Source organism: Engraulis encrasicolus, chromosome 16 (assembly GCF_034702125.1).
Source record: "Engraulis encrasicolus isolate BLACKSEA-1 chromosome 16, IST_EnEncr_1.0, whole genome shotgun sequence".
NCBI lineage: Eukaryota > Metazoa > Chordata > Actinopteri > Clupeiformes > Engraulidae > Engraulis > Engraulis encrasicolus.
Window position 1 is genome coordinate 20,582,316 of NC_085872.1, and position 21,245 is coordinate 20,603,560.

Genomic DNA, 21,245 nt, shown 5'->3' on the forward strand with positions numbered 1-21,245 from the left:
AGACATCCCATGGTCATGTAAAAGATGTTATGTCTGCTCATATCCATGATTTGACCCTCCTAAAACAATCACTGAAATGTTTGGTGTCAGGTCTAGGTTCGGCTATAGTATGTGCACAAAGAATGAGCATAGTTGACTAGCTGAACATAGTGAATGAACAGATGATTCCAACAATATTGTGTTCTTTCCTGATAGCGTGCCCATATTCCAAGATGACAATTCCTCATTGGGCTCAAATTTTGAAAGCATGGTTCAGGGAGCACGATCTATCCTTTTTACATATGGATTGGCTTCCACAGACTTGTTTTTGGCTACACTGTGTATTAAGCTAGTTACACGTGTCAAATATTGCCCTTGTATAGTGTGTTCATGGATATGTTCACAGAATGTAGGCATTTTTGACAGGTGAGCCCCTTCTCCATTCATGTACATTGCACAGTCCACCTAAATATGAAGGCTTCCAGGATTGCTGCGCTCATTGGGTTGTGGCCACTCAAGATTTGTATTTCTATCTCTATGCTGCACCTAAACTGCTACTGTGTTTCCTTTCAGATGATGTCTTTCTACCCAAAGATATCGATCTAGAAAGCGTAGAGATGGATGAGACGGAACGGGAAGTGGAGTACTTCAAAAGGTAGGCATCTGCATTTGAAGGGTTTCATTGCAAAACGGTGTATCTCCATTTTTTGACTTTTGCATTTTATTATTGAAAATTACTGTTCAGAGGTCCTATAAACTATGTGTGAATTCTTACCATTCAAATATTTGGAGAACATACTTTTTATATAACATGCATTATGCAATGCAATTCAATGGAATGCCCAATACAAAATGTCAATTTCCCAACATTCTACAAAATGTGAGATACACCGTTTTGCAAATAAACCCCTAATTTCTAGTATGGTATGCAACAGCACTCTATTTGACAGTTAAGTTTATTTAGAATATGTATTGTGTATTTATTGTGGCAACAGGATTTCAGTAATGATTACATAACGCTTTTGCTGTGTTTTGCTGTTGGTTTTTCTGCTACAGTTTGGGTGCGTTCAGTAGGCATGTGGTTCAGTAGGCTGTCAAAGACATCCTAAAGGTAGATTCACAGTAGGCGTAAGCACTTTAAGCCTTTTGGCTCTAGAACCATTAATGATGTCATTGAAAGTGCCAGAACCTTCATAGATCATTTTCGCCACATTTGCAGTTCTGATCCTAACAGGGCTTGTATTTTCGAAGTGTGCCCTCTGCTGTTCATGAGAAACGTATGACTTTTTCACAATAAAATATAGATTTTTTTTGTAGCCTACATTCCCAGATCATTCCAAGGCCATGTGAGAGCATTGTTCTGGCTGCAGAGTTTTACAAATAGATCGCCAAACACGACATGCGATACAGAACAAAGTAAACAATTGCTTCACTGAACAAAATTTGAGGAGGGGAATAAAATGGCTTCGAGACATTATATTTACCTCAAAATAATCCAGGGTTCCTTCAAAGGGTCGACCGATACTGATTTTGTTCTTTCACCCTTGGCCGATGGCAGATATGGACTGCCGATTTCCTTAAGCCGATATTAGGCCGATATGGGTAAAAAAAAGTTTTAAAAATGGCATATATTCCAGGTCTCAAGTTAAAAAATAAACATTTGTGTAACTGGTGACAGTACGTAGCCTAGCTAGAGGGGTGACACAGCAATGTTTATTGCAGGTCTTCAAACAAAGCTGCCCTTGGATGCCTATCTGTAAATGACGCCAGGTGTGGATCGGCCAAACCACATGCCAATCGTCCGATGCCGACGGCCTGCCTATGTATCGGCCTACCTTTGTTCCCTCTGTAGTCCAGTAGCTGTAGGCCGTCGAGTTCACTCTTCTCTAGGCTAAGCAACATGGCCATTATGGATCATGTGACTGCGCACGCCATTAGCACACGCCAAGTATACACAGACTCACGCCTACTGTGAATCTAGCTCAAGTCGCAACAAAGTTTCTTATTATTCAGTGTCTATCAGGCTGGCCTTGCTGTCCCTAAGCGTCCATTCAAATTTAATTTCCCTATACCAGTGGTTCTCAACCTTTTTTGAACAAACGCCCCCTTGTCCTCATTATAAGCCTCCCAACACCCTCTCCCAACCCCATTCCTCCGAACCTGCCAATACCCCCCTTAATATGAAAAAATATAATGGTCTAATCCTCCACAATGGCAATGGAGCATCCCCCTTCTCATCTGTATTCTTCTCAACGCCCCCTTAGGGCTCCCTAACAGCCCTTGGGGGGTTCTAGAGCCTCCGTTGAGGAACACTACCCTACACAATATGCTGGGGTCTGATATTCTGGGGCGACTTTACATACTGTAGGTTTTCAGCGTAGTCATTTAGTGAGCGAGGGAGGGTGGAGGAAAGAAGAGTCATTAGATGCGGTCAGGTTAGGCTACACATCACGACCAAATATTAGCGATTGTTTAAATTTGAAATGTTTGGGTCTGATTAGATTGAACTGCATTTGTCATTAGACATGTAAGGATGTACATATTAAACCCAAGGTTTTACCACGTACAAGACAAGTGCAATTGTTTTCGGCATAATACAGTTTTCACTAGTATTTACTTGTTACTTGGTGTATTAAGCAGTTTTTGGTAGAGTTGACGTTTTTTGGTGTGTGAAATGCAGAGACCAACTAAACCTCTTGTACTTCCTTTCTCAGATTCTGCTTAGATTCTGCTCGACAGACGAGGCAGCGGCTATCAATTAACTGGTCCAACTTTAGCTTCAAGAAGGCCACCTTTGCTGCACACTGACGGGGTGACACTTAAAATAAACTGTTTCAGGAACTCAATCAGCTTTTCCTTCTTCCACCACGCTCCAGGCTGACTGCTGACAACCCCCCCCCCCTCCCACTGCTGCTATGCTCCACCAATCAACTGCTCCTCTGAAATACATATCCCATGCTGCCTTGCCTTGTTGTTGCTGTGTGGTTCCTACTAAGAACCAAAATGGCCTAATGTTTCATGTAGTACTTTGTACTTTTGGGAGGGGAAATGACGATGGGAAGAAAATCGACTGCTGTTTATTTTTATTTATTTGAATAATTTCGTTAGTTTGATCTATTAAATATTTCTATTGTGAACATTTGTTTTATTTTGATCCCCTTCCTCCCTTATTTTGATTCGCGTTACTTGCTTCAGAGTCTGTGAGAGGGGTATTTCACACTGACTGACTGAAGCTGTGCTTTTGTTTTGGTTTTTGTTTTTATTTTATTTTATTTTCCTATTTTCTGAAAATGATTAATATATGTTTGGAATAAGGCCTTGTTGAAAAGAGCAAATACATATTATTTAAAAGAAAAGAATTCTGTTCAGTATTGCTGTGGCTTCTATCGCACTTCCACCCAGGACCTCAGTTCCTACAAGTAGAGGACAAGGAACTGGGCCTGTCCAGGTTCCCCATAGCCTCTGTCACTCAGTTTCACTATGTACAAAAGAGAGAATACTTCTAAGTTGTGAAGAAAATGTCTCGGATTAAGATTTTTTTTTCCTGTTTTCTCAATTGCCGCCAGCTTGTATCGAAGTACTTAGAGAACCAATCTGATGGGGGAAAGGAAACAATACTCCACTATCACTGTTATAGTGTCAATTGTATTAACACTGAGGCCAGGACTGCCTACTCTTTTAACATATTGTTAAGTAATAATAAAGTGTTGTCTTTCTTTTTTGAAAGATGGAATACAGTAGTATGGCATCATATGTGTCCGTGTATTGATGTTTATATTTCCTTGCTGTGTCTTTGCCAGTGCCAACAGGCTTCACCACAGTTTCCCTGCAGTTGTGCAACCTTAGATGTCCCCGTAGTAACTGGAACCAGACCTGGGGCAGCAGTGGCAGCAGCAATAGCAATGTAGTGTCCTGTGTGTTATATGCTATGAATAAATGCTCCACCGTATTTCTGTAGTGACAAGTTCAACACTAGAGAACTGAAGAAAGTGTCATTTTGTGTGCAAATACAGGCCATCTTTTGCCAAATTCTGGTTTCAGTTCCGACTTTCAACCACTGGTCACGCTGGACTAGGTCAACCAAAAAGCATATAACTTGTACCCTATGTACATTACTGCATGGCATCTGGGACTAGAACTCCTTTGCCAGCGTGTTTATCTTTCTGCATGGACATTAGGGAGGAATTACACTACAGCAGGGCTATTCAAATGGCGGCCCTTCGATGGCAAAGTTCTGGCCCCCACAAGCCCCTTGAAATACAGAATTGTTTTTTGGTATTTAGAAATAAATGACATTAAAATGCAGGAAACTACATCTAAGAAATACAAAACTTTCTGGGGGAGGACCCCCAGACCCCCCACCTCAATGAAGTGTTCCGTATTTTTTTCATTGACAGTCAGCAACCATAATACGTATAGTTCGGCCCCTTTGCTGGGAGGAATCTGAAAAACTGGCCCTGGTTGACATTTAATTGAATACCCCTACACCACAGCTCTTTTACTCCTAATGGACATTTCAGCATGTGTAGATTTGTAAACGGCATTGCTGCCTCCTGGAGGCCACTCCTGCTGCCCGGAGTTGCACAACTGCTGTGTCTAACTCCAGCTGCTCATGTTCTGTTCCTGCAATGTTACGGTCACCGCCATGAGTCATGTGTGCTTCTCTCTTGACTGGACGGGGGTTTGGGGGCGGGGGTTGGTTGTCATATGACCAGGCTATTACACATGTTGGAGCTTCAAGACCTCAGGGGCGTCCTCTCCCGGGCGACTAGGCAGTCAAGGCAGTCTGATAATGTGAGTTAGGTAAAGAACATCATCTTTGAGTCAGACTATCTGTGGTATGTGAATTTAATGGTGCACCGTGTAATATTTTTTTGTGGTTTATTCCCAGAATTCATGCTGCCCCTTCACAAATGTTAGCATTTGCATGAATACTTACCACCAAATTTTAAGTATTCATTATGACTGGAAAAATTGCAATGGTCATACATGAAAAGGGGGATCTTCTCCATGGTCCGCCATTTTTAATTTCCAGAAATATTTTGAGCTGCAAAATTTACTGTACTTTGGTTATACTGGTAAATATGGTTTTTTTTATTAAGTAAATATTCACAAAAAGATCAAATTCTGTAATAGACAGCACAGTTTCAGTGAGCAGCATAGTTGCAATACCCATTCTGGACACATTCTACACAGCGCACCTTTAGCAAAGACCATCTTGCATTTCATTCTGGAATTAATGAGTTCAGTCTTTTGTGGCATTTTAACTTCTAATAGTTTAAGGCCTTATCAAAGCATATAGAGAATGACAATTAGATGGTCATCTCAGTCAGTGCTACTGACAAATGTTGTAGTGTTGTGGATGTTTCTCTCTGGAAGGGACGTTTTTTTAATCCTTCCTTTGGCATTTTAAACTGCTTAAGATGTTTTAAAATGATATTTTAGGGGAGAAATATGCTGAACCTCACCACTTGGTAGAGAATACTATTTTAGACACCCACAAAGAGGGAACTTTTCAAAGCTGTTTGCTTTTTCTTTCAACTTCCTTTCTATGTTGCCCTCCCTGTCTGTCTCTCTTTCTTACTCTGCACATCCTGCCAAAAAGCGCTTCACTCTGTGGTATGAAAAAAAAAACACCCACCACTACCTCTGTCACAAGCGACGATGAAAGTCTGATCTTCAGGCGCACACCAAAAGACAGGCTGTAGAAGGGGATTTTTGCGCACTGGCAAATGTACTCTCACAGGTACTCACTAAAACTCCTGAGTGATTTCCCTGTTCACCCTGATTGTTAAGGCTCGTGATTGTAGTGCCTGACTATTCAAATCATAAAACAGGACAAGTATCAGAATATTATTTGCATGGTTGTAATACAAAGCATAACCCAAAAAGGTCACCTAGGTGACACTTCCTATACACATTTGTCTAGACAGCCATTCAGAGTGATTTATCTAGAATTACTAACCATGTCTCACTATCCTTATATGCACATATTGATGAAACTTCAGCATGAGGAAGTAGGTGAACTGTCCATTGTGTCTGGAGGATGCTGTGTGCTTTACTCGCTTCCTAAAATATGCCAAAGTGGTTCTCTGGTTCGGTTTTCCGATGTGCCTGACATGGAAACAACCTTGATCATATTGTACATTTAAAATGTTGAACTGGGCTGGTGATTTTCAACAATAGCAAAACCAAAACAACAAACCTTATTTTTATGCAATTGGGTTTTGTCCCTTTTCCAGCATTCCAATGAGTTGTGCAACTGAACTAGTTTTTAAATGTCAATTTTAATCAACAAGGATGTAAAGATATCTTCCAGAAGAGGAGACCGAAAAACACAACTGGCTCAATGTTTAAAACCCATCCCCGTACACCTGGCTACTGCATGCCAAAGACCTACCAATGAGCTTGACTGGACCATGCAGCCCTGGGGCCTATACTACAAAGCTCAGGATAAGTTAAGGTTAACTTAAAGGGACACTGTGCAGGAAATGGTCAAAAAAGGTACTGCAACTATGCTGCTCATTGAAAATGTGTTGTCTAAGGCCACATTTTATCTTTTCATGAAAGTTTACTTTGTAATAAATGAATATTTTATAGTATGGCCCAAATACAGTCATTTTTGCAGCTAAATATGGCTTTTTATGGAAATTCAAAATGGCGGACCATGGAGAAGATCCCCCTTTTCCTGTATGAAAAATGTATTTTTTCCTGTCATAATGAATACTTAGAATTTGATAGTGGTGATAAGTATTCATGAAAAAGGTAACATTAGTGAATGGGCAACATGCATTCTGGAAATAAACAACTAAAGATCTCACACAGTGTCCCTTTAAGAGGTAAATCATCTAATACAAGAGCTTTTCTTCAGAAAATGAGGACTCCAGGCTCTTCTATTACATGATTTACCTCTTAACTTAAACTGAACTTATCCTGAACCAGCTTTGTAGTACGTATAGGACCTTGTTGTCTTGAGTCCTGCCCCTCAGTGAGGTTTGGCTGAGGATGACAGGAGAGGAGCCAGCTCTTGTGGGTTATTAGAGAGTATCAGAGATGTAAGATGGGACACAGGACCCTGTAATCAGGTGGCCACAGGTGGAGCGGGAGGGAGTGCAGGGGGGGAGGAGGGGGGTGGATTGGCTGAAATGAGAAGAGCCAGAGGCTTCAGATGAGTGAGGGAAACCCCTCAGTCCTCACACTCGGGAAGTGACAACACAATAGCAGGTTATGTTTTTGCACAGCGAGACCCCAGAGCTCTGCTGGCTATCTCTATACCTTTTATTGTAAACGCAGCCATTTGGGGGAAGGGGGTGACGGCACCGTGATCGCACTTTCACTCCTAACAATACTGTAACAGGACAAATATATTATATGGCCTACTGCTCTGCTTTCGTTCCAGTGATACTGTATGTGCTCGAAACAGCGGCCTGTTGGAAATCCCCTCCTTTAATGGGAATTTCCCATTATTTTCAGATACAGGGAGATTAAATGTTGTATCTATCCATGTCTTTCAGATCGATTTTTCCCACTTTGCGCAAAGGAAGAAAGAAAAGCGAACACAGGCTTTGGTAAGGGGGTGGTTGAAATGCATGAAACTGTGAGGATGAGGTCACTGACGTCAGCCAAAAAAATTCTCAACGCTGTTGTTTCTCGTCATCATAGAGGCAGATGGTTCTGGTTGGAGGATCAGAAGAGTCGACCAAGGACAGCACTGAGAGGGGCGCGTAGGAGTGTCTGCCATTTCTCTGTTGAAGCCTAAATGCGGGGGGCACGATATGACCTAATTATTTCCACTCTCAGAACGAGTGGGACGCATCTACAGTGTGTATGTTTGGTTACAGACCACGTGGTCCCAGACAATGAGGTGGGAGAGTGTGTGAGAGGGGCAGGGAATCCCCTAACGGGCCCACCTAGTCATTCTAAAGGTAGCATGATAGAATTTTTTTTTCTAAAAAGTGACAGACAAGAGCCAAACATAGATGTCTAAAACAAACCCCGGACAAGGAATGAGCAAGTGGGACATTTCTGAGAGGGACAGACTGCCGATTTCCAAACATGGGGACTCAAGGCGTACAGCAGCAAAGCTCATCTGCGCAGAGAAACCAGAGAGGAGCAACAACAATCAACGTTCTCAGGTCTGGGACAAGGAAGGAAATGTGCTAAGAAGACTTCTAGCAATCATACACTATACCACTTCAAAATCCAGATTTATCTTGGTGGACGGTATAAGTCCCAAAATTTTGTCCAATGGCATAGATAGGACACTGTGGTTAATGGCATGGTATAATGGTACAGTACAGTGGTACCTTGACATAGACTTAGACTTAGACTTAGACTTCTTTATTGTCCATTAAACTTACATAAAATGGAAAATTTGCTTTGGTGGTGGCATAAGGACGTACAAGGACACACAAGACAAGCACACATCACAGTCAACACAATAAAGAATATATATACTGTATATATATATATATATACAGTATATATATATATATATATATGTGTGTGTGTGTTGTGTGTGTGTGTGTGTGTGTAGATAAAAGAGATACTGTAGATAAAAACCTGTGGAATAAAATTAAATCTCATTGGCATATGACTAATTGAAAGGGCCATCGTGAGTGACCTCACTATTTTTATAAGACGCGTCTATTAATAGCACACCACATTTGTCCCATGTGTGCTTTGTTCTTGATATTTTTAATTGGCCCAGGAAACATCTACGAAAACACATGCCCACTCATGAGCCTCCTGTACTGCACATACAAATCCATACATACCCATACAGGCCTTGTTTGGTACTGTGCCACCTGCCCACTTTAAATAGATAGACAGCCATTTCCCTGTCCAAAGTGTTTCTGTCTCTCGTGCATATCCTCAGACAGACAGACAGACAGACACACAGACAGACACACACACACACAGAGTCTTCAAACACACACACACACACACACACACACACAGTCTTCAAACACACTCACACACACACTTGCACACATGTGTGTGCACCCACAAACACACACACACAGACACACACACACACACAGACTTTCTGTCATTCATTCCCAGCAAAAAGACAGCTGGGAATCTGCAGCAGTCATAGCCTGTGCATTCAGCATGGCCTATGAAGGGGCTTTCCACGGCACACAAGCATGTTCTCAGTGTCTGCGCATGCGCGAGCACACACACACACACACACACACACACACACACACACACACACACACACACACACACACACACACACACACACACACACACACACACACACACACACACACACACACACACCACAGGCTTGTGGGGCCTCAATACTATGTCTATGACTAGAACAATCCTCATGCCTTCACAATGCCTTATGATCCAGACGTCATCACAGAAGGATTTTCAGTATTGAATTTCCCCCTTCTCAATTGTAGTTATTCACACACACACACACACACACACACACACACACACACACACACCAGGGCTTGACATTAACTCTTCACCCACCGGCCACTGTGGCAAGTGGTTTTCCCCGAGTCACTAGCCATTCAGGTATTCCACTAGCCACAGATTATACATTGATTATTTTTCTTCAACATGATGGTTTACATCTAATCTCAGAAGATGAGATGCTAAAAGAACAGAATATAGGCTACTATGATGCGTATGTCAAACCAAGGAATAAACTGCCAGCCAAGTTAGCTAGTGACACTACTGAGCCTGTTTACAGTGCCCTCCATAATTATTGGCACCCCTGGTTGAGATGTGTTAAAAGCCTTAAAATAAATTCAGTGTTTATTGCAGAAGAATACTGTCACACTGAAAATTTTAGGAAAATGTAGCCTTCAACTCAAATGAATTGTAGGAAAATAAAAAAAATCCCTGACTAAAAAATAATTATTTTTCATTAAATCACCTGTTCCACAATTATTGGCACCCTTAACAATTCCCAGGAAATAAATATAATTGAAGCATATCTGTCATTTCTACAGTAGTTTACAACGTTTACCAGAGTATGTAGGAACATTTAATTAGTAATTCATCACTTCCTGTTTCCCTGGGGTATAAATATGACGTGACACCGAGGCCATTTCTCTTATCCACTCTTAAACATGGGAAAGACAAAGGAACACAGCATACAAGTGAGGCAGATGTGCGTCGACCTTCACAGGTCAGGCAGAGGCTACAAGAAGATTGCCACTCAACTGCAGCTGCCCATATCTACTGTGAGAGGAATAATTAAGAAGTTCAAAACAACTGGAACAGTGGTAAACAAGCCTAGACGAGGACCCAAGTTTATTTTGCCACCACGCACAGTGAGGAGGATGGCAAGAGAAATCAAAATATCTCCAAAGCTCACTGTTACAGAATTACAACAAATGGTAGCATCCTGGGGTCACAAAGTCTCCAAATCAACCATCAGGCGCTGTCTACACGCCAACAAGCTGTTTGGGAGGCATGCACGGAGAAAACCTTTCCTCACCCACAATCATAAACGCAAACGTCTGGAGTTCGCCCAGCGGTATTGGGGCTTCAACTGGGACCGTGTGCTTTGGTCAGATGAGACCAAGATTGAGTTTTTTGGCAACAAACACTCTAAGTGGGTCTGGCGTGCCACGAAAGATGCGCATGCTGAAAAGCACCTCATACCCACTGTGAAGTATGGGGGTGGGTCAGTGATGCTGTGGGGCTGTTTCGCTTCCAAAGGCCCTGGGAAGCTTGTTAGGGTGCATGGCATCATGAATGCTTTGAAATACCAGGACATTTTAAATCAAAATCTGTTGCCCTCTGCCAAAAAGCTGAAGATGGGTCGTCACTGGGTCTTTCAGCAAGACAGTGACCCTAAACATATGGCCAAATCTACACAGAAATGGTTAACCAGACACAAAATCAAGCTCCTCCCATGGCCATCTCAGTCCCCAGACCTCAACCCCATTGAGAACCTGTGGGGTGAGCTGAAGAGGAGAGTACAGAGGAGAGGACCCAGGTCTCTGGATGATTTAGAGATATTCTGCAAAGAGGAATGGCTGAAGATCCCTCTTTCTGTCTTTTCCCATCTTGTGAAACATTATAGGAGAAGATTAGGTGCTGTTTTGTTGGCAAAAGGGGGTTGTACAAAATATTAACAACAGGGGTGCTAATAATTGTGACACACATTATTTGATGTCAAATAATTATTTCTTTATGTGGGATTTTTTCCCCACTGAATAAATGCACTTGTATTGAAGGTTGGATTTTTCTCTTTTTTTCCATTAAGGTCCCATATTATTTAGAGAAAAATAATAATAATTGGAAGCTAAAAAACACATCTCAACCAGGGGTGCCAATAATTATGGAGGGCACTGTATATGCGCATCAATAAAACGTTTATGATCAGGTTTTTGGAGTTACCTGTTTATTCAAGCACTCATGTAAACTGAATAAACAGTTTTCATAACCGGTTTATTGCGGTTATCGGTTTATGAGAAATCTGATTCGTACAGGTAGGTCTTTGGCTAATAAACTGATTTCTCGTGTCATGTAACCAGCATAATCGGGTTATTGTCAGGTTATTGACATTCTAGAAGGATAAGTAGTCAATCACAAGCCTTCAACTCTAGCTTCGTGTCACACACTTTAGTGGAACACAGTCAATCGACGAACTGCATGTAAACAGCAATAAACCGTTTACTCCAATAACCTGATTATTGTGGCCATATAAACGGGCTCACTGAAAGTATTTCTAGCCAAAGCCAAGTTTCACCAGCATTTGGCAGGTTGACAGGTGCCAGTGTCAAGCCCTGACACACACACACACACACACACACACACACACACACACACACACACACACACACACACACACACACACACACACACACACACACAGCACCCTATTCACACACATCAAGCGCATCAAATAATGGTGTTTTATTTAAAAAAAATAAACCTATGCATGGAAAATTCTCCCAAATATTTTAGATGAAGGAAGTTAAACTGAAAATAGGATGTTCACAGACATGGTGAACTATGACATTAAAGTGTGAAACAAGTGTGAGAGCTGACTCTAAAAATCATGTACTATTATCATTCTAAGATGGTATTTAAATCTTTACAGTAGATCAGATCACAAGACTAAAAGGAAACGTGATGCCTGTGGCGTGAAAATGTACTCGTGCGTGTGAATTACAAAAATCTGTATTCATTACACTTCAGTATACTGATACGTTTCACTAAATCCAGTATAACACTGATACATATTTCAATAATTTACTATAAAATTCGGCATTCACCTTTGACAGAAGATATCTAATTATCGCGTTTTTTTACAAACCAAAATATCATACATACTTATAGCAGAAGAACATTAATAGCACCATAATAAGACAATGTAATATATAGTATTAATCATATTCTGAATTCTATCCAAAGCTTATGCATTTCTGAACACACTAGAATATTAAATTGTGCTTTCAACCATTTTGGCAAATAATAGTAAATGAGCAAAAAAGTGCAAAAGTTTACCACCTATGGGATAAACAAAATATCAAACTGAGGTATATATTCAGTTGTATCTGATGTCTTTGACATGCAGCATCCTTTGGAAATAAACTTGTCGACACTGACCAGACACAGCACAACACTTATCCAGGCTTCCCATTCATAAAAATCCAAGGAAATAGACTTTTACGTTTTTGCATTTAGGTATGAATCCTTATCAAGGCACCATTCCAGTATAGCTGCGATTCACAGGAAGCTGTCAGTTTGGCCCTTCCGCTGACCTCTGCTCTGTAGTGCTTTGCTGTTGTCAATGGGTGCTACAGGTACGTGAGACACCTCCAGTCACAAGGATAGTGAGCCGAGTTTTCTGTCACAACCGGGCACACTCGTCCAGGTGTTTCATGTACTCGGTCGTGTGTGTGCCATCATAGGTCCTGAAACAGTATGGGCACTGCAGGTCCCCTGCTCCATTGCCCTCAGCAGTCCCTGAAGGGCTAGGTGTCGTGTGAGCCACGTTGCGTTTAGACGTCGGCTGATCGGGGCTGTTCCCGAGCAGCGGTTCAGTCACGGCATCCATATGCGGAGATTTCTTACGGCCAACATGGATTCGGCAGGTCTTGGGTGCTTCTCTTGTATTCTGTGGTGCATATACACAGGGCCTTAACATTGGTTAATTGCTTTACAACCACTGCACTCCATCGACAAAACATAGAGGCATTTTTACCTTGTGATGTTACAGTAAATCATGGTATACAGGAAATGCATGATGCAATCGTGTGTATGAGGTGGGTTGTATGATCATGCTGCAGTTCCATTTCATACTGCGTTCAGTGTTGCTAGATTGGGCGGGTGCCCGTCCAATTGGGCTACTTTGGATGAGCGTCTGCGGGTAAAAATGGGGAAAATTGGCCATTTGGCGTTTTTTTCAGCCATTTTTGGCCCATAGAAGTCAATGTAATTTGTTGAATTTGGGCGGAATTTAGCGCAATTTGGCGTTTTTTGAGAAGCTTTTGGGCGGGATTTGGTCAGACACATCTGGCAACACTGACTGCGTTTAACCACGTGGTGCTCACGGAGCCAACCATACTGAAGGGCCATACCTGACTACGGATTTGCAGCTGGAGGCGGCCCACCTCCTCTTGAAGGTCTAAAATCTTCCCTTGAGCTCTTTCTCGATCAGCCCGCTCTGACTTGAAGTCCTCAATATATGCAAGTACCTGTAGAGATCAGAAACAAAAGGAAATTTACCAACTGGAAACTTCCTTCTCAATAAACACAGTTGACTAGCTAATTGGTACATGGAGCACAGCCATGCATGTAGAAATAATGAAACCATAATTCTATAAGTTCTTAAGAAACCTTAATTCTATAAAAGTACCAGCACCAAAATTCTATATGTGTAACCATGTTAAGTGTAAACACGGACAACATTTAACTTCCATTCAAAGGAAAATCTCTTTTTTTAGGGAGAATGAGGCAGTAACAATGTTGCTGTTGGGTTTGCCCACCTGCTGCTCAAGCATTTGGGTGCGTTCCTGGTCCCTTTGGAGGACATCGTCCTTCTCCCTAGCCAACCTCTCACAGTCCCTCATCTTCTCTTCCAGGAGGTTGTTTAGTCTGCTAATCTCCTGCTGAAAGAGGCCAGGGCCGGCCGAGGCCAGACCCAACCCGTGCCCGATGAGGCCTGGTCTGGTCGCGGGGCTGCCAGCGACCAGCAGGGTGGACTCCTTCAGCCTCTGACACAGGCCTCTCACATACTCCTCTCGGCTCGAGTCGTACTTCTGCCATTTTGCGTTGAGATTCTCTACCTGAGATGAACAACAGAAAGCACAAGTGTTTGAATGTGTGATGTGTGAATGGTCCATTGTGACGTTTTGAGAACTCTTCAGAGACATACGATGAGCTCTTTTCCAAAATGAGACATATCCGTTTTATAGAATGTTGTGAAATGGACATTTTTGTCTTGGGCATTCCATTGAATTGCATGTCAATTTGAATGTCAAGAATTCACACATAGATGATAGGACTTCTTAACAGTAAATTACAATATTAAAATGCAAAAAGTAAAAAATGGTGGATATAGCGTTTTGGAAAAGAGTATTACTCTACATCTGTGACGAATCTCATTCAACTGGAGCTTGTGTGGGAACTTCAAGATGATCTACCTCTACACCAGAGTTCAGATACCTAGGGTAACTAAACTATTTTGTCAAAAACAATATGAAGAGCTCTTTTCCAAAATGCTATATCCACCATTTTTGACTTTTTGCATTTTAATATTGGAATTGACAGTTAAGAGGTCCTATCATATATGTGTGAATTCTTGCCATTCAAATGTTTTGAGAACATACTTTAAAACCTCTATAAAAATGCATTTTGCAATGCATTTCAATGGAATGCCCAATACAAAAATGTCAATTTCCCAACATTCTATAAAATGGATATATCTCATTTTGGAAAAGAGCTCTTCATATGTTGCTTTGAAATTTCCACGGAGTGATTCTTACATAGGCCACTCTCTTTTTGAGCTGCTGGTTCTCCTCCTGTAGTTTGACAACCAAATCGTTCAGACGTGCTGCCTCTGCCGATTCCTCTTTCTGTCAACAATCCCAACACAAACAAATCACATTTTAGGTGTTTTGACAGACCACCAAATCAAGAATCACAAATCGCTTCAAGTATTGATACAAGAAGCTCAGTAGTGTTTCAGTAGCAGAGGAACCCAATGGGCGCTGCACACCTGTGTGGTGACCTGTGGCTCCTCAGCCAGGGTTCCTCTCTTCTTCTCCCTCTCCAGGCGGCCCAACAGATCCTGGCAGACCTTCACCGTGGCCCCCAGCTGGCCTCTCAGATGGTCGGCCTCCTCGGCCAGGGAGTTGCAGAGGACGGCGCGCGTCGCCTGCACTCGGTCCCTCTCGGCCAGGGCCGCGCAGAGGCGCTGGATCTCCCGCTGCTGGTCCTGATCTGTCCTCTGGGCCGCTCTTTCCAGCTCCTCCTCTTTTTCCCTCACCTGGCGCTGAAGGCCCTCAATCTCCTGAGGGTAACAGGCACCAGGCAGGTGTCAAACTGATGGGCATTCAACTAATACAGTGCTGACTTAAAGCTGGTAGGAAGTTCACACTAACTTGCTGGATGGCCCATTAATAATATGTCAATAATTCAACAAAGTAAACTTGGAGAGATTTATGCACATACGATTTCAACAATGTAAAAAAACAAGTATTAACTCTTAATTCCCCAAATACCTGAGCACAGTTTGACAGGTGTAGATGTTTTCCAATACTCACTAGTTTGCTTGCTTCCAACTGTTGGTTTCCTTCTGTCTCTGACTCCTTTAATTTTTGTTTTAGTTTGCATATTTCCTTGCATAAGCTCTCCAAAAGTGATTTTGAAGGTCCAATCGCCACAGGTTCTTCTCCTTCGACATTAATGTAAGTCCTTTCGTATTTCCCAAGTCTTGCTTTCAAATCAGATATTACATTGTCCCGAGAATACAGCTGTTGACTTAAATTAGCAATTTCCCTTTGCGTTTCATGGTAAAACGTTGTCAATACAGAACAACTCCTTATCTTTGCTTTCAGTGCATCGTTATCCACTGGGATGTTAGTCATGGTACGCGCTTCGTCTTCTTCGGATTCAGCCGCTCCGTAAACAATCGCTTTACAGAAGTTTTGCTACAAGCAAAACGTCTACTCTATTCCATAAATATAAGGTAGTATTTTGTTTGTACCGTCTTCGAATTGGTGTTCGTTGGCTCAGCCTCATGTCTTGTCTGAGAAAAGCTGTCGAAATAATAATTCCGCTAGGGGATTTCCTTGGGACTTCCCCAGCTGAATTGGTGGACTTTTCTTGTACTTCACATTTTAACATCGTAGTAGCTATAGCTTAATGACAACTCCTTTCCATCTTGTGCACAATCATCAATTCCGTTAATTGTCGAGTCACAAAGAATGTTCTTTCCCGAGTATGAAACACTTGATTTGTCTTTCAGCTCCGTAGTTTGACAGCATTGGACAAGTTGCACATGCGTGCGTCTCTTCCTGTAACTTGGTGGTTTGAAGAACACAGCTCTGAGCGTGTATGGGGCGGAAAGGCCTCTTGGTAACCACAGTTTTGTCTGAAAGGCGCACAACTACAGCATAGAGAGTTTTGTGTTGTTTTATAGAGGCATGCAAACTGTAAACGTAAAATGAGCACAGTGACGCAGGCATGAAAACAAATAGCCATATTCTAGTCTATGTAAAATCTGTGGGTAACTGAAAGAACACTGAGACAGTTTTGATGCGAGGGTGATTTGGTCTCATAATTTCATCATTGATAGGCCTATGCCATGAACTCGACCAAAACGAACAGGTTAAAAAGTCAATAACTTCCTCAAACAACGTTCCTAAAATAGAGCTGATAGGCCGGCCCTACTCTAAAGATAATATCACTCGAGTCACAGTGTCAGTTTGGGACTGTGTAGGCTACTATATGTGTGCGTGGGTGGGCGTGGCTACGTGTTGTGGTAATATTGTTGGGATGCGTGGGTACCCGGGCATGTGTGTGTGTGTGTGTGTGTGTGTGTGTGTGTGTGTGTGTGTGTGTGTGTGTGTGTGTGTACATGTGTGTTTGCGTGTGTGTGTGTGGGGGGGGGGGGAGATTTGCTGGGGCTCGTGTTGTAATGTCATGAGACCTCGCGTCTGGGCATGTAGGCATTTGCGCGTCAGTTTAACTGGCAAGGGGCGCTCTTTTAAAGATCATTCTGTTTATTGCAGTTTTTCTCGATTGCTTATACATCATTTCTGGTACTTGACACACAATTCTGATGAATACATCCCACCCATTTACCAATTCCATAAGCCAATACCACTGAACGTCAAACACAATTCTTCTCTACACTTTTTCAGTTCAAAAACACACTTTCCCCAAAACACTACACACTATTCTCTAGATTTTACACTATTTCCATGATGAACAATGAACTCAATTGCCATATTATATGCACTTCCTCATCACATGACCAAACTCTTTCATTCCTGTTCACAATCAGCAATCATAACCCCATAAGGCCACAGATTACAGTATGTCACAGTAGTGAGTAGACCCATCACATTTTTTTTCAGATTTGTAAGTAGGCTATGATTTCATTGGACAGCATTAAAGAATTTTCACTTCGACACAATGATTAGTCACCTGTTAACAACATATAACCTCTTAAATTTGTTGTTCACTCACAAAAAAATCAAAATACAGCCATTAACGTTTGACTTTTAACAAAAGTGATTACACCCCATGGTTTGCACTGATGAAGGTCTGAGGACCGAAACGTTTCCACCCCCACTTGGTAGCACTTTAATTTTTTTTGTTTAAGTTGATGGATTAAAACACCTTTCCTGCATCGGCAACTCTTGGTGTGCGAGTTCTCCTCTTCCTCCTGTGTTCTACAATACCCAGAACCCATGCACCCACAAGGCCTGGAGTAATTGGCGCGAGACCCTTCCTGACCTAACTGACCTTTTACACCCCATGGTTAAAATCTTATAGAGAGTGTCTGAGAAAGGGCCGTCTTGGTCATCGGTGGTCATCGAAGGTCATCAGTGTGCGTTTCAACCTTGCCTTACATTGAAGTTTTACATGTTGAGTCTGCACCTGGCTAAAATAGATTGGTGTGAGATTTGAATGAAATCCTATGAAGAGTATCATGATCTGCTTTAGTAGTCACAGTGCATGTTGACATGCATATTTCTTCAGACGGCATTCATGCACCCCCAAACCATGTCAGTGCCACTATCATGCTTAACTTAACATGTGTGTTTTTGTAAAACTCACTTGTTTACCATCACACATGCTTGACACCATCTAAAGCAAATTTGTTTATCTTGGTCTCAAGAGAGATGAACAGACCAAGGATATGGATCACTGGAACCGTGTTGTGTGGTATGAGACCCACGTTCAAGGAGGAAGTGGGCCCCCGCCCCCAGAAGTCTTGGCCCCAGCAACCGAAGCCTCCAGCTCCTTCTGACGCACCAGGCACCTCACGTACTCATGCACCCCGCCTCTGGGGCCGGTGCGGGGCAGTGTAGCACCACCCAATAAGATGCGTCAGCCCTCCACCAGGCACAAGCCATGGGCACGGTACCTCGGTACGTAAGTATCGCCGGGTCACATGCCCTCGGTGTGGTCCACACACTTCGGTCCACACAGGCATAGGCAGCAGGGAGGGATGCTGACATCCCCCAAGGGCCCTAATAGTCAGCCGGTTTTGGCCGCCTCGTAAATTACGCTCCGCATTTGATCCTCCTCCGTATCTAACTAGTGTTATTGATAACGGGGTGTGAATAATGACATTACGCTTCTCAGCGATGTGGTGCTTCGTAGCCCAGCACGTCAATCTTCCTCTGGGGGAGGACGACGCCTGCACCCGAGTGTCAGTCACAACAGGAAACTTTTCCAGGCGAATGGTGACCACTGCCATAGGGGTACCTGGTGTTGCACCCACAGCCCAAGCAGACGACTCTGCACCCTTGGGGCAAGGGTGCAGATCTCTGTGCCTTACAAGGAAGCGCAGACAGAGTCTCCACTAGCCAATCGTAAAGCGTTATGCACAAGCCTTTTGGACTTACCTACGGTCGTGTCCCTACAAAGACATTTCCTGGATTCGGTGCAGGCCACAGACAGTCACTTGGCGACCTCTGAACCCCCCAATGGCCAGAACTTGGCTTCCCCGGGACATGGGGAGGATACCACGCCTAGACAGGAGCCTCCATGGGTCTACTTAGGGAACGTCTGAACTTGAATGCCACAGGGCTCCCTGATAATGTCATCAGAGGTTGCCACGGCACAGTCTACCAGATCCCTGTACGACCTAAAATGGGCTGTTTTTGACCAGTGGTGTGACCAATGTGGCGAAAAAGCTTTTCAGTGTTCAGTACCCATGGTGTTGTTGTCTTTTCTGCAAGACTCCTCCGCAGAACAGAGGCGTCAAAATGGTTCGTGCATTATGCATACTACATGAACAGGACCGGACCTTTTCGAAAGACCGAGAAGGTGTTCGTCTGCTTTGTTAAAACCTCCAAGGGATTAGCGCTATCTAAGCAGAGGTTATCTTAATGGGACACTGTGTGAGATTTTTAGTTGTTTATTTCCAGAATTCATGCTGCTCATTCACTAATGTTACCTTTTTCATGAATACTTACCACCACCATCAAATTCTAAGTATTTTTTATGACTAGAAGAAATGCACTTTTCATACATGAAAAGGGGGATCTTCTCCTTGGTCGGCCATTTTGAATTACCTAAAATAGCCACTTTTTAGCTGCAAAAATGACTGTACTTGGACCATACTAAGAAATATGTGTTAATTACTCAGTAAACTTTCATGTAAAGATCAAATTTGGCAATAGGCAGCCCAGTTTCAATGAGCGGCATAGCTGCAGTACCTTTTTTGACCATTTCTTGCACAGTGTCCCTTTAAGTTCTACCGCTTGGATGTGACTGCACAGCCCCTAGCACACAGGGTTCTGGGAACGGATGGCGACCGTCTCTGAAGGGCTTAAATGGACTGTGTCTATATTTTCTAGCTAGGTGGCCTCTTGGAGGTAGACTTTTCCTTTGCGTTTGGTGGGACTGGCAAGCAATCGGGAGTGATTGGAAAGTCCCATAGTGAGATGTCGAACGATTCGACCGAAAGAGAATTACTAGCTTGTAACCCCAGTTTTCTGAGGGACATGAGTGAGACATCTCTCCCTAATGCTGCAGAGAGAGAGAGAGAGAGAGAGAGAGAGAGCATCAGAACTAACTTATTTCCAATTTTTGTTCCTTTGTTCTTAATTATTATGTCTGCCTATCTGATATGTTATTAACAATGGTGTTACCATTACTCTAGCCATGGCGTTTTCTTAACACCCAAGTTATGCAGACAATTACCCTGTATCTCAAAGTGTCTAGACAGTAAATCACAACACTTCACCGGCTAACTTTTCAAAGGATCAGTTCTGAAGACTACTGTTCAAGGTTTTGTATAATTACACTTTTGGGGTTGTTTTGGAGTCACTCCCAGACTTTTGTTCCTAAAAAGAGAAATGTCCAAATGCAGTAATAGCTGTTTGCAGTTTGGGGGAACTCCAAGCTTTACTGCCTCCCTGTGGTGGGATTATCTTAACGCATGCTCTGTAAAACATCTGTTTGAAGATTTATTAGACTGTTTTTTTCTGTTGTATGAACTCTTGGGTGGATGGATTATGGAGTGTATCCCCTGTGAGAAAACATCTAAATAAGTATTGCTTTCTGTTAGTGTACGTATTCCCAGGTATTTTCCTTACTCAAATGTATTATGGTACCTGACAACGCATATGTGAAACATTTTATTTAAGCAAACAGATGTGTCAAAAGTAAAAGTACAAGTAGGTCTAAGTGCAACACTATCAGTTACACCAACGGTTACTCCAGTTATTCCATTGTACCTAATGTGGTGGATAGACGTTGTTACTGAAAAAATGGGAAACCAAGAAAGAAAACCCAGAAATTTGATTCAACCATTGCAGAATGAGGTACATTTACAGTGATCTACAGCCAGTTGAGTGAAGTTGTGTTGGAAGGTATCTGGCAGGTTTTACTTTTAAACCTCTGAAAGCAAACATACGTATGTTAGATCATCGATTCCAAAACTCAACCTCTAACAGGGTCATTAACTAATATAAAGATATTGGGATGAGCGGGTCATCTCGTTTTGAAATGAGGGGGGAAAATAAGAGTGTGACAAAGACAGTGAAATACAAATGGGAATCAATCTGGATTAAACATTTTAAAGTATCTTGAAA

General features: G+C 42.4%; 2 protein-coding genes across 5 annotated transcripts in view; one reads left to right on the forward strand and one right to left on the reverse strand.

Annotated features, from left to right (window-relative positions):
- Positions 1-3,727, forward strand: part of fam193a (family with sequence similarity 193 member A) — a 31,692-nt gene extending 27,965 nt beyond the window's left edge. For all 4 annotated transcript variants that reach the window (XM_063218971.1, XM_063218974.1, XM_063218973.1 and 1 more), the window contains exons 22-23: positions 553-634; positions 2,694-3,727. In XM_063218971.1, coding sequence (XP_063075041.1) covers positions 553-634; positions 2,694-2,787 — 176 coding nt within the window. In that variant the 3' untranslated portion in view covers positions 2,788-3,727. The remainder of the gene's footprint in view (positions 1-552; positions 635-2,693) is intronic.
- Positions 3,728-11,841: 8,114 nt separating this feature from the next.
- Positions 11,842-16,746, reverse strand: tnip2 (TNFAIP3 interacting protein 2). The gene is made up of 6 exons (XM_063220265.1): positions 15,732-16,746; positions 15,185-15,478; positions 14,952-15,041; positions 13,953-14,252; positions 13,545-13,661; positions 11,842-13,081 (listed from the first exon to the last, which is right to left on the reverse strand). The coding sequence occupies exons 1-6, from the start codon at positions 16,053-16,055 to the stop codon at positions 12,815-12,817; spliced, it is 1,392 nt and encodes a 463-aa protein (XP_063076335.1). The 5' UTR covers positions 16,056-16,746; the 3' UTR covers positions 11,842-12,814.
- Between the last annotated feature and the right edge of the window lie 4,499 nt (positions 16,747-21,245).

Coding starts and splice junctions, on each gene's coding strand:
- tnip2 (XM_063220265.1), bottom strand. CDS start 16,055: ATGACTAACATCCCAGTGGATAACGATGCACTGAAAGCAAAGATAAGG. Junction 13,662..13,952: donor CCCAAATGCTTGAGCAGCAG/GTGGGCAAACCC, acceptor TGATCTCTACAG/GTACTTGCATATATTGAGGA. Junction 13,082..13,544: donor AGCTGCAAATCCGTAGTCAG/GTATGGCCCTTC, acceptor TATGCACCACAG/AATACAAGAGAAGCACCCAA.